General features: G+C 45.3%; 1 protein-coding gene across 1 annotated transcript; it reads left to right on the forward strand.

Annotated features, from left to right (window-relative positions):
- The first annotated feature begins 3,351 nt into the window (after positions 1–3,351).
- Positions 3,352–9,636, forward strand: LOC306715709 (Krueppel-like factor 15). Its single transcript, XM_079186161.1, has 3 exons — positions 3,352–3,511; positions 4,907–6,081; positions 7,331–9,636. Exons 2-3 carry the CDS (start codon positions 4,976–4,978, stop codon positions 7,497–7,499), a joined length of 1,275 nt encoding a protein of 424 aa, XP_079042287.1. The 5' UTR covers positions 3,352–3,511; positions 4,907–4,975; the 3' UTR covers positions 7,500–9,636.
- The last annotated feature ends 4,042 nt before the right edge of the window (positions 9,637–13,678 follow it).

Raw genomic sequence — 13,678 nt, forward strand, 5'->3', positions numbered from 1 at the left:
ACCACATCATCCATTTTAAAATGCCATTCTGTATTTCCTGCAGGTGTTGCTGGCAATGTGCCTCGGCTCAATAGTGCAACTGGCTTAAGAGCGTGAAGATGGCCTCCGCCTGCTGCTGCTTCATGCTGCTTCATGCTGCTGCTGCTTCAGCCTGCTGCTGCTTCATGCTGCTTCAGCCTGCTGCTGCTTCATGCTGCTGCTGCTTCATGCTGCTTCATGCTGCTGCTGCTTCAGCCTGCTGCTGCTTCATGCTGCTTCATGCTGCTGCTGCTTCATGCTGCTGCTGCTTCAGCCTGCTGCTGCTTCATGCTGCTTCAGCCTGCTGCTGCTTCATGCTGCTGCTGCTTCATGCTGCTTCATGCTGCTGCTGCTTCATGCTGCTGCTGCTTCAGCCTGCTACTGCTTCATGCTGCTTCAGCCTGCTGGTGTTTTTCTGCTCCACCAGGGTCGTCTACAGCCACGCCGACCTCCAGCACTCACCAATCTCTCCATCAGCAACACCATCAGAGGAAATATATGTAGAAATATGCAGTAGCACATCACCTCTGGTGCTGAACTAGTTACAGTTACCGCCTCGTTCTTCTTCTCAGGGACGGGTTGTGTTTTAAGGTTTCTGACTGCGTTCTCAAGGCACAGTAATGAGATGCGGATGAATGCGCCGCTTTCGTCGCAGTCCAAACTATGCATTGTGGATAAAAATCAAGCAATGTTCATGTATGAAGTGAGTGTTTTTTTTATATATTCTTGTATGGGAGCAATATCCTGCTGTGTCCTGTTGCTAAGAAACCACACTGGAGTCTTGACACTCCCTCTGCGGCGCATTATGCTGATCGTCCTCTCACCGTAGGCTCTCTTTGGCTGCTATGGAGGATCAGTTAGAGCCAGCATGGAAGAACTGAATGAAACTTATTAACTGATAGAACCTTTGAAGAAAAGCCAACTTGTTTGGAGTTCTACTGGTTATTCTGTTACTCATCTGGATCAAGGGCCATGACTAAGATATCCTTTAAAAACTAATCTCTCTACACCCTCACCTCTGGCACTATGTTTTATATCAACTCCACTTGTCAGCTCGTCTTCCACAGCAACACTATCTGGAATAATGCAGCTTGTTCAGTGGCCCTATACGCTTCACACTACGACGCTCTACGTGCCCCTCTAGCGTCAGTTTGGCACGTGTTGGCTCGTTACGTGCATACGCTGCCTTTTCAAAAGAAACTTCTGTGTTCACAGGAAACAACTTGGTTAGGTTTAAGGCAACCAAACTACTTGTTTCCATGTTGTAAAAATGTGTGGTTTGGGTTGAAATAAGTATTGTTTTATAGTAATATAATATAGTAATATAACAAACGGTCCTGTTGATTTTAACATGAGTTAAAACAAGTCAATGTTGACGTTTGGTTTCAGACTGGACATGAACATCGGCCTCCTGGGTGATTACCTCACCTCACTTCCTCCTTCGCCCCCACCGCGATTATGCCACATAGAGCGTCATATATATATATATATATATTTTATTATTTCATTTCATTCATTTCTTTATTTTTAACGTATCCAACGGTTGACATCTCTGGAGTTTAAACGGGCTGCTGAGCTGTGCACGCTGGGCCACGAGGCACACATCTATTGGATAAGTCTGTCACATGTATAACACAGCGTTTAACCATACATTACTATAATAATCACTTTTTTGTTTGGTTCACCAGGACTTCTTGTATATATATTTAGTGGAAGAAATAAGAGAAGTGAATTCATGGATTATTGTTTTTAAACCGTGACATAGATTTCTAGAAAATGTGTAGATTACTTTGAGGTTTTCAATAAATAATGTGATTCCACTGGATTCAGACACAAGCTTGCCGTTTCTTCCGCACATTTTTTGGTGTTAAGATTTACCGTCTGGAGTTATCTTTGTGTGGCTCTGCTGAACCACCAGAGGGCCCCTTTGTATAACGGACCGGCAGCAGGATGTTTCTTACAGCACCTTTGTACTTTAGACAGTTCATTGTGGTGTATGAATAATAGAGGTTCTCCCAAAGGGAGGAGACTAGTGAGGATACTGTGGTAGGCCAGTCATGCAGTCTTGAGGAGATTGTCGGATGTAAATTCATTTTTAGTACTTTGGATTCTTTTGAAGACAAATTAAAATATTGTTTTGATAGTTTTCCATGTTCAGCTACATCTTAATTATTTTCTGTGCTCCAGCAATAGAAAACTCAAGTTATACTTTTTGTACTCGAGTCACAGAACATTTATCTTTAATAATAGTAATCTCTGTTTCCAGAAGAAATGTCATTGGCAGAAGCCCGGAGAAGATGATTACATTACTTGTCCCAGGCGAGACACAGTCACAAGCTTTTATCCACACGTCATTCGTCCCAACCCGAATTACTGTGACGTTGTCTTTCCTGTTGTCATTGGCAAACAGAGCAGGCGTTCTGCAGCTGTAGTCCGAACAATGCACCTCGCAAAGAAGCCAATGATGGTCCATGGCAAAGATCAAGGCAACGAGCTCTACATCAAACAGCGATGCATGATCCACTGTCTTGTTTGACCGGACGGGTTGGACTGGTTGTATCTTCTAAGGAAAGTGACACGTAACAGGAACCAACATAGGCGCCTTGTTATCACGTGTTGGAGTTCCTGTTAACAGAAATCCAAGCACTTTGCAAAAACACAGCCTGTTAGGCTAACATTGGACTATGCAAAACATTTTGGAGTAGTTTATTAACTTGACGAAGAGAGAAAAATGGAAAAAGTAAGCATGGAAAACACACGGTGCACCACACTCTCGTGCACACTTGAATGTAGATATTTTTGAAAACATTTTTCTACATCCGTGGACACTTCCTGAATAACTCAGTCAAGATGGAGGAAAGTCAAAAGTGTGAAGTATAATGGCCAGCGCACGCACGCGCGCACACACACACACACACACACTGTAGTATATTCAAGTGTCGTTTCTTTCGCATTTGTCAGATTCCCTCCTCCTTTCTTCTCAGGAACAACAACTGCAGGTTTGCTGGATGCAGGACAAAGAGCACTGAAGCTGTCCTGATAGAAAAAATGGTAAACTGTTGCATTACACGGGGTTTACATTGTTTTGTCCACCACCGCCTCTGGACCGCGAACGCCGCCGAAAAGAAAGGGCCACACTGTACCGTGTTCAGTCGCTGTAACGCGATCTCCTCCATCAACACATGGCAGTCAGAATTTATCGAGCGGCAACCAATCGGAGCGCCCCTTTTAGGGCGAGCCTCCGCCGCGCGCGGCCAATGGGAGTCGCGGAGCGGGACCCGTGCCTCCGAGTTGTGCAGCAATGCTGTCACGTGACGCTGGGAAAAAGAGGAATGCCAACATGGACCCGTGGCAAGGACGGGATGTGAGCGTGCTACGACAATAACACGACGGAGGGAGGAAAAAAAAGAAAACAGGAACTATATGCATACATAACGAGCCCGTCGACGGCGCTGCTTTTTCCTCCGACCGAACCTCTTCCGAACTGCACACGGTAGGTCGAGCCAAATGTCCGGGGTGCAACTGCTCGGCTCGTCCGGAGTGACGGAGGAGTATAAATAGAGCATTTCTTTTGACCCAGCCGAACTTGAAACTCGTGTATTCCTATGCTGGCGCACTTGTATTCAAGGCGGGTTGCCATGTTCCCGACCGCTCCTTCTTCTCGCAGTTTATTTTAGATTTTGTTCCGCTTTCGAGCCCGTTCGGCTCTGAACAAACACGGCTCGTGGGGCGCGTCAGCGCGGGCCGTGTTTACCCTGCGCCATGCTCGCGCACCGCGTGAAGTGCGAGGCCCTGCTGCAACATGTGCCCGGCGGTCTGACAGCGGCAACAACCATCCGCTCGACATAGTTCCATAGGAGTTCCTCGGCGGTGTCAGATCTATTTGTTTTCCAGTGTGAGGTCACGCTGCCAGGGGTCGCCCAGCAAACTACACATTCACTTCAAATATGCGTAACTTACATCACCAAATTATTTGCCTTTAATTAAAGTTTAATTTCAGTAACTTTTTGAATTTCTACCACTGCCTCACTTTATATAGGCTACATATGTATATTTAGTGAGATAACCACTGGCACTAAACGGTACCAGACCAGTGCTAGAAGATTTTAGAGATTATTGTGGCCCACAGATAAAAATGTCAGTTTTTTAATAAAGTGAATTATAGAAGGCTCAGGGGCAACCGCTTCAATGTTTGAAAATAAAACTGTGATATCTAATGTCAAACTGAAGTGGTCCGGCTCTAACTCGAGGTAGAGCTGGTTCAAGGCTGGATTACCAACTGGCAGAATGGGCAACTATTCTGGGGCCCCCCAGCCTCTCAGGGCCACAAAAGCCCCCGGTTCTCTATATGTCCATTGGTTTTGATGATCCGATTCATTGCACATTTGTTAACGATATATGCACCACTAAAGTACACTACTAACTCTAGGCATAAATGATCGATTACCAAATCAAAAAAACCCACATTTTTATTTCTAGATAAAGTTGTATTTTATCAAATTACCACAAACCTGAACACAGATAGTAAAAGGCTGTGTTACATTGTGAGATGATGATACATTGTACATGACTACTTTGTATGTGATTGCCAACATTTGCTACATTAAAATGTATTATTGTTGTATTGTGTCGGTATTGCCAAATATTCTTATCAGCATTGTGATTTCAACCCAACCCCTTATTTATGGTTTAAAAAAGAATATACTTTTGTATCAAAGTGGAAGTAAGCAAAATAGAAAATTTAGAGAACCACTTGCCTGTAGAATAAGTTACTTCTTATTTCTGCCAGAGGCACCTGTACAGTTTAAAGTCCTTGAGGTAAATAGCTCTTCATGCTTTCTCACTTTCTGCTGGGTAATAAAATCCAATCTCAATGTTGCCCTTGCAGGTTTTTTGTGATCCCACCTCCTGGATAGTGTTTCCTCAACATCCTCTCTTCCGCATTCGGCCCGGATCAATGGTGTCTCTCAGCAGCAGACCGCTGAGCTTGGAGAATGACCTGTTCAGGGACAGCAGCAGCAGCAGCAGCCTGTTCTCCCTCGGCCTGGGAGACGGAGCCCGCAGCGAGGGGGGCAGCTTGGCCTCCTGCGACAGCCCCGAGGCCGTGGCGATGGGGGCTTTGCGCGGCTTCAGCCCCGGAGAGGAGGAGGAGGAGGAAGATGAGGAGGACGACGAAGACTACGACGATGGGGCGAGTCTGCATATTTTCCTCGGGGTGGAGGGAGAAGCGGAGCCGCCGAGCCAAGAGCCGAAGCTTCCGCACTTCCCTTTCCAACCCTCTTCCCCGTTCTCCCCGACCCTGGAGGACATAGAGGAGTTCTTGAGGGAAAAGATGGAACTGGTCAAAGAGGGGCTACTGGCCCCGAAAGAGGAGGCCTCCCCTCTACCATGCAGTGGCTCCCTGTCCTCCACTGCGCCCCCAGCTGCTTCCTCAGACACTTGTAGTGACCCAGGGACTAGTCCAGCCTCTCATTGCACTTCAAACACCCCTCAGAACGAACAAAAGAGCCCCAGGCCCGCTGACCTTTCCCCCTCTGCCCGAGCTAACTCCTCGTCTTCCACCGTAACCCCGCCAATGGTCCTGGGTGGTCCGCTGGTCCTCCAGCTCCAGCCCCTACCTGTGGCCCAGCCGCCGACCCCGGTGGGCTCCCCGCCCGGGGCCCAAAGTGGCATTTGGCTTACTCATCTGATCATGGGGCTCCAGGGTGCAACCGGACAAAACCTCACCCTGCTGGCCCCGCAGGTGCCCTCCGCCCACGCAGCCTGGTTATCGATACACAGCGGAGATGGCAAATTGGCTGACCAGAAGTACGTGAAGATCGCCCCGCTGCCCATCACTATGAGGACTCTAGAGATCACGGGCGTGACCGGGATCGGGGGCCAGGGCCTGTTGAAGGCCGTGGCCCCCCGGGTGACCAGACTGCCGCCTACGGAGAGGGTCCACAAGTGCTCTCACCCAGGCTGCGGGAAGATGTACACCAAGAGCAGCCACCTGAAAGCTCACTTCCGCCGGCACACGGGCGAGAAACCCTACACGTGCAGCTGGCCCGAGTGCGGCTGGAGGTATGTGTACCGTACCAGGTTTAACAGTAAATACTAAGTTTAAGATTAAAGGACTACGCCACCTTTTCAGGGGATTTCCCCACTGGTTGATGCTAGAGGCTGCATTGGAGGGTAGTGGTGAGCTTATGAGTCACGATCCAGAGAGTCCAGTCGGAGTAATAGATCTATAAATATGAAGGGTTATCAGAAACCAAAACTCTGCTGTTTAGAATGTAATACTCTGGCTTCCTGGATAATGTTGCATTGAGTAGCGCCGAAAGTTTGCCAGACGACCGTGCATTGTTTTGCCAGTTCCCTTCTTTCACTGGCGGGCTCATTGATTATTCTTCACCCAGCGCTGACGTTGGTCTGAACACTTCCATTCCCACTAAGTAGTAAAAAACATAGAAGCCAAATGTTTCCTATCATTGTCTCTCAGCCCTATGCTAACGCTATAATGAGTGTCAGCAGACCGGTAACAGCATCCAAAGTTATTTTGATTATCTTTTTTTTTATTTCTCTGTTATCTTTCTGATAAATGTCACTAATTGTGCAAAAAAAAATAATTGCGAACTTAACTTTTAGAAGTGTACATTCAATCAACTTTTTTCATTCCATTCAGGGAACATTTGAGGGCATTACATCGTGCACACAATATAGCGTTGGTGAAACCAGTAGGTCAAAAATGATGATTCTGCGGTCTAATAGTAAAAGACCTTTCCTGACTACTTTCCTCGACCTTTACGGAAAATGTCAGCCGAAAGTAGTGAGTGAGAGTTCATAAGGTCTTAAGGAAAGACAAACATGTTGCTAAGAGCATCCGACTGCACTCCAGATGTTGTTTGTGGATGTTTTCAATTTATCCGTAGTGTACCATTAAACGGGGGATGTTATCGGCGCCCGCATGGTGCGCCGCTTTAAACAGTCCTGCGGCAAGAAATTGTGGAATGGCCTTATTTCATTTCCAGTGTACCCTATGCTAAAGCAGATACACTGAACCTGTCTGAAGCAAAAAAAAGACTATTCTGCCTCAGCCTAGGGGTCCTCAAAAAGCCTACTGTTAGTATTATTTAACAGGGGTCCAAAGCAGTATTCACTTTGTGGGTCTAGGACTCCTAGCCATACCCATGAAACCCAGATTAGCTCACGTAGGTAACATGGACACTGGCGTTCTCATCGTCGATAGATAAATTAGCCAGTGGGCCAATGAGGGGGTCTCTCTTTTGTTGCCGCGTTCCTCACTCCACACTCCCCGCTCTTGTGTCGCCAGGTTTTCCCGATCCGACGAGCTGTCCCGCCACCGGCGCTCCCACTCCGGCGTCAAGCCCTACGAGTGCTCCCTGTGCGAGAAGAAGTTCGCCCGCAGCGACCACTTGTCCAAACACACGAAGGTCCACCGCAGCTCCAGGCCCAGCAGGATTATCAGAGCCACTGTGTGAGACGCCTTCAGCCACGTACGTCCTGCACACCCCACCCGGGGGGGGGGGGTCCGGGTCTCCCTCAGGACTTTTGGTGCTTTCACGAGCAGAACTTTCAGAAGAATGGTGAAAGGCCGGTGGCCGTTTTTTTCCACACATATTTCTCTCCTCCCCGCTGTTAATCTTTCGCTGATCCTTTCTGAGCAGCAGCTCGTCGCATACTGAGCAGCCACCTCAGGAAAAGGTCAGCTGGAAGTGGATTTCCTGGCCTTCACACATTTACAGTCTTACAGAGGCCCATCTTGCAACCACTGCTTGCACTACTGTTACCAAGCTACCAGGTGCTGTAGGCGTAGGGTGGCAACCAGCAACAGGAGCGTCTGTAATTCTGTAACCCCCCCCCCCCCCCCCCCCCTCCCCTCCTTTCTACTTTTGTGATTGCCCTTCTTCCTAAAGTCAAACTTCAGGGTCCACACGGAGAGAGCTTCCTTTTTTTGGTACGTTCTGAAAGTAGAGAAACAAAAGAATCACATTTATTGAATGAGTTCTAATCGTATGGACGGGATCACGTGACAGCCAATCGCTGCGAGTGTGAAATTGTGATTAAAGCAGCAAAAAGACTTCTTTTCAGAGTAACGGTTCGCTCTGAAAGAAAGGTGTGACTCTCGATGCTTCGGAGCAAATGCCGAGGCGTTGTTTTCTGTCGGACTAGAATTGTGGGTCTCCTCACAGTTTGGCCAAATTATTATGCACCCGACCCAGGCCTTCGTTGCATTCGTCCAGTCGTAATCCACCACTGTTTTTTGACCCGTATGCCTTTTTTTCACAGCCCCAGTACGCACTAATCTCTATTGATGCCTTTTGTCCGTATCACGAAACCAAACCTCACTTGATCCTACTGTTATCATATGACTGCTCTTATTTAACTGTGATTCCTGAACCGGGGGCCCGCCAAACCAGAAAACCCTGTTCTGGCCCTCTCGAGAGCATGAAAACAACGCTCAGAGTGCGTGACAGTTTATAAGCTCTTTGTTGTCTGAAATTCTCTCTGAATCATTGTGCAGCCGACTTACGTTGGCTAGAAAAGTACTCGGCCCATACGTTGTACTTTGGCTCGACGGTGCAGAAGTGATGTGAAAACACTGCTCTCTCTCATTTACAGTAGCAGCTACTGTAAAACGTGTCTCTGTCAGATATAGCAGCAAGAAAAGCTAATCGTTTTAAACAGCTGGGAAGGCAGCTAACATCTACTCAATCATCTGTTTTAGCATTAGTCATTGTAATGTGTACTGGACATAAAGGACAACGATAACATGTACAGCTTATAGCTTTTATAGAGATGTTTTTTGTTTTTGTTTTTTATCAGTGAGGATTTTTTAATCAGTGCATTAAGCTATTGTCGTGTTGCCGGAGAGGTTTTTTGATTGTAGCGTGATCAATCTGTGGAATGTCAGACTGATTCCGGTCATTCACAAACCATTAAGATGAGTCTGCTGGTCTCAAGTGCACTTGCGTTAGTGGAAGGTGAGAAACAAGTCATTGTGCTCTTATGGCAGTTCCATATCATGTTTTGGAACCGTAAAATGCCCCAAAAAAAAATGTTCTAAGGAAGGTTAGTCAGTCGCTATTATGACTTCCTCTTTGATCTCAACACATGCTAAGCTACCAGTGCTTCACACAAAGAGGCCGCGTAGCCGAAAGCGCGGCGCATTCACATAACCGGATCGTCTCCAGCAGACACGTGCTTCTACAAAACCGTTTAGGCCACCGGCAACCTTAACTAACCAACATTGGTGCTTGTTTGTTTTTTTGGATTGAACCCAAAAGTAGAGCACTTCTGCATGTAGCACACGGCCACCACCCTCACATCTCTGTCTCTTAGCAATATGGATACGTTAGGTTTCACTCCTGTTGATATAATGCAACAACCACGCTTAGCGCTGTCGAAACCTGTTCAAAGCAGACAGACGTGTTGATCTGTCTGAACCGGTGCTGTCTTTGTGTCTGAGCCTCCCCAGGCTGCTTCTACTGACCTACATCCAGACCTGTATTCCCTAATCGTGTATTCCTCTTCTCTGCTTCTCTCTCAGTCCCGCCTGTGTATCTGGTTGAACACAGGCAGGGTTTCATTTTTATGTTTGTTTTTGTTTTTGGAATACCAGATATGCTATTTTCCTATTTGCAAAAATAAAAAAAGCAAAAAAATTGAAAGTGCTTCGCTTTGTTGTCATTTTGAGGGATGCTCACCGAAGAGAACGGTTACCGTGATTACGAGGGCAGAATGGGACTTACGTACATTTTTCAGGGTTAATACGCAAATGTGAGAAAGTGGAAAAGGTGTATTGGTACATTAACGATGGATCAAATGGCTAGGTGTATGTGAGAGGGGTTGCACTAAGAGACTAAGGCCCCATGTGCCGTCCTCTGTTTACCTTTAACGCCGCCGGGCTTCCGCCAAGTAACAGCGTTTTAATAAGCTAGTTCGAGATGACCTGACCCTCGCCTGGAAAGTAGACGAGAGCAGGCGGCAGCAGCAAAAAGACTGCGGTCAAATCGGACAGTTTACAGCCGCCTTCAAAGAATAAACAGGAAGTCAAAGAAACAGTTACTTCCTGTTAGATTCGATCTGTAGACTACTTGTAGTTTACAGACCTCGTTCGGATTCATTCAGGTCTGTTTGTAAATATATAGATAAAGTTAGTCACTCATATAAAAACGCTGAATAGTGCAGGTCTAATATTTCAAAAAACCTACAGTGAGAAATATATAGATTATTATGCCGTTAAATGCATAAGCTATAATAATTGAGAAATATATAAAATAATTTAAAATCCTGATACATTAACAGGCTTTCTGTTATTTAACTGTACAAACTGCTTTTAATGTGTGACCATTACTGTGTGTTTTATGTTTTTAGTGTATAGCTTTTATATATGATGATTTTAATGTAAAGTGTCTGAGTACTCTGAAAAGCACTTTATAAATAAAATGTATTATTATTATTATATGACACTTATACAAAATTTAAATATATTGAAGGCAAGACTTAGAGTAGTTTAAATGTATTATAATTACCCTTCATTTCATCCAGAAATAAACCAGAAATGTTTTATTTCACTTTTAGTTTACGCGCTTCCTGACCTCAGGAAGTATCGTTTTTTTTTCCAAAAAGCACTTTTATCCAGTGACCGTCTCGTTGAAATGACGCCAATCTGAATTACCTGCAGTACAGAGGGGGTGGGAGGATAACCACACACACACGCACACGCACACAATAAATGCTGCACTAGCTTTCAATCCTGTAACCACTTTTCAATACTGATCTGGCTGCTGCGGTGTGGTTGCTATCTCTCCGCTCCATACAGACGGCGCAGAGGAAGTTAGAGCTCAATCTGCGCGCGTATCAGGTTGTGAATTTCTGTCTGTTGGTGCTTTCCAGGTGTGTTTAAAACCCGTAAGGAAACTGGGGCTGTCTTCAAAGCAAAGAAATCTGCATCGCTGCCTCCTTCCCCGCTACGCTCTCACACGGTGGAGCCCTTATTCCGGGGCTTTGGAGCAGTCTAGAGAAGGCCGCTCGTCTGATTCGTCCCGTGTTGTTTTGAACCGTCGCTGAGGCAGAAGTCTGAGGAGAAAGTGGGCCGGGTCAGGAGGGCGGAGGGGGAAGAAGGGGGTTTCCTGTGAGGAATGAAACGTGGCCGCAGGCTGTAATGTAATAACAGTAGCCGACAACTGTCGGACAGAGAACTGAACTGTCTTTACGAATGGAGCAGTACTGCCTCTTTCCTTTGGTCATGACAAGGACTGAAGAACAGAGAGCCACCTTGATATTTTATTTTATTGGATTAGTTTAGAGCCCATCCTTCAACACTTATTTGGGGGAATTTATGAATTGTTTTTTCCCTCCCTCTCTTTTATTATTATGTATAAGCAGCCCAAGAGAAGCTTAAAGCTGCACTGATCAAAATTCCTTATTTTAATAATGGATCCGAAACGATGTGCAATTTAAAAGAAACTGCTTGTAATAATTACAACCTAACTGCAGTTCCCCTCAGCCTCATGATTTCACATGGATTTTGTTTTACAGCTCACAACTTCTACCTGTCCACACAACTGGCCGACAGACACAGTTAGCGACTACCTGGTGAACATAGCGGAGCATTTAGCAGCTAAAGAGGCAGGTGGAGACCAAACAGAGCTAAAGGGAGAGTGAATGTTGGACATGCTTACGATGACCGGAAACACGTTACACATTAATGTTGTTCTGCATCTCCAGGACGGATGAATGGGAGCAGACATGAGAGCCCCTCATTTAGGTGGCCGAACTAAATGAATGAATGTTGCTTTAAAGGGGATGTATCGTGCTCATTTTCAGGGTCATACCTTTGGGTTTCGACCAGAACATGTTTACATGCTTTAACATTCAATTAAACCTGTATTCACCCGCTGTCTAAGCCCAGTCTGCTCTGAATGGTTTGCGAGAAAATGTTGCTGCACCTTTGCAAAGGTATAAGCCCAATCCCACAGTCCCGCCTAAAGCCTTAAACCCTGAACCCTCAGGGGCTTAGCTAAGGTCAAAGGTTAAATGGTTGAGTGTGAGAGGCTGCAAGGGCTTCAAATGGTGTAAATATGTTGTGTTATGTAAAATTGTGAGTATTTATTTTATACTTTTTACTATCTGATTTGAACGTCTCGCAGGTTCTTTCCTTACAAGATGAGAGGTAATTGTCAAATAATTGATTTATTTCTTTTTGTCTACTACTTGTGACAAAGGAAGAGGACTCAAATCTGAATGGCTTGGTTTGTGGGTTGGCTGGGGCTCCACATACCCACATGTATGTGCATGAGCACTGAAAAAGTGAGTTATTGTTTTATATGTCTCCTTTAGATTTTGCATTTCTTACATTAGTTACTTTCACGTCGAGTCAAACGGTCTCAGAACGATTGAAGGATTATGCTGGACACAAAGACTTTAAAACCAGAATGTAGAGCTACACATTAAGAATGAAAGAGACTGAAAGTTACACACCTTAGATTCCCACAAGAATGTACGGTATATATTCAAGTCTGCAGCTAGTAAAGTGCTGGCTTCCAACAAATGTGCAGTATACATGAACACACTGTAAACCTGCTGATGTGAGCAGGGGGAACCCGAACACAGTGGATCTTGTTTCCCTCGGCTGTGACGAGTCACTCAGCCAGCAGCTCAATCCAGCACCACCGCTGTATAAATCATCGCCCTTTGGTCTTTGACTTCGTCATGTTCAGGGCTCAACAGTTTGAATGTTTTTGGCTGAATCCTATTAGGAATGCTGCTATGCTCTGATTGGCTGCCATTTAGTAGAGCCAAAGATGTTTTTAGCTTTTCCTGCTACTGCTGAAGCTAAATCTGCTTTAAATGCTTCTCAGTCTCAGTTGTGCAGTTGTTTCCTACTGATCTTGGTCTTTTTTAAATGTATTTTGTCAAGAAACGCACTGAACGTCTTTCATTTAATCTCTGGTACCAAACAATGGTTGAGGTTGAGTTTGGCAATTAGTTTACTCTGTGTGCACTCCAGATGAGCAGCACAATTACACTATTGTTTGCTGAGGGCTTGTTAATCACCGTGTGACACTGCTGTGATATGCTGCCACTTAGTGGTTAACATGAACACATACTTTCCATTGGAGGTGCTATAATTGAGAAGATGTTACTTTATTTTGCTCATGACATATATTGCCTTAACCACTACAATAAGATTCATTATGTTGCATGATTCCCAAAGGAGGGGAAAAACAAATGATCATTGGTCTGAACCATAATTTGATATTATTTATGTAGCACGTTTCATTTAACAGTAAACTCAAAGTGTTTTGCATTAAAATGCATGTTTAAAAAAACCCAGTCACTCAAAGACAGCAAGGAAACAACATCCGCCGTACAAAAGGTGATATTTTATACACGCATGCAAGTTCATCTTTTTCAAAAATGTTAGATTCAGTATGTCGTGCGGCTTTACAATTACGATCATTGCAGTTTGTATGAGAGTTGGTTTGTCCTCTATTATACAACTGTAGAAAGGACGTATTACACAAACTGCCACCTTATTTATGTTCCCTACTGACTCCTAAAACGATCACTTACTGCAACATTCGGTCATGCGGACAAATTGCACACTTCATTCCTCGAACCTCTTGTCTTTGTTTTTGCACCCTCATCTTGG

Source organism: Pholis gunnellus (genome assembly GCF_910591455.1).
Source record: "Pholis gunnellus genome assembly, chromosome: 3".
In the NCBI taxonomy this organism is placed as follows: domain Eukaryota; kingdom Metazoa; phylum Chordata; class Actinopteri; order Perciformes; family Pholidae; genus Pholis; species Pholis gunnellus.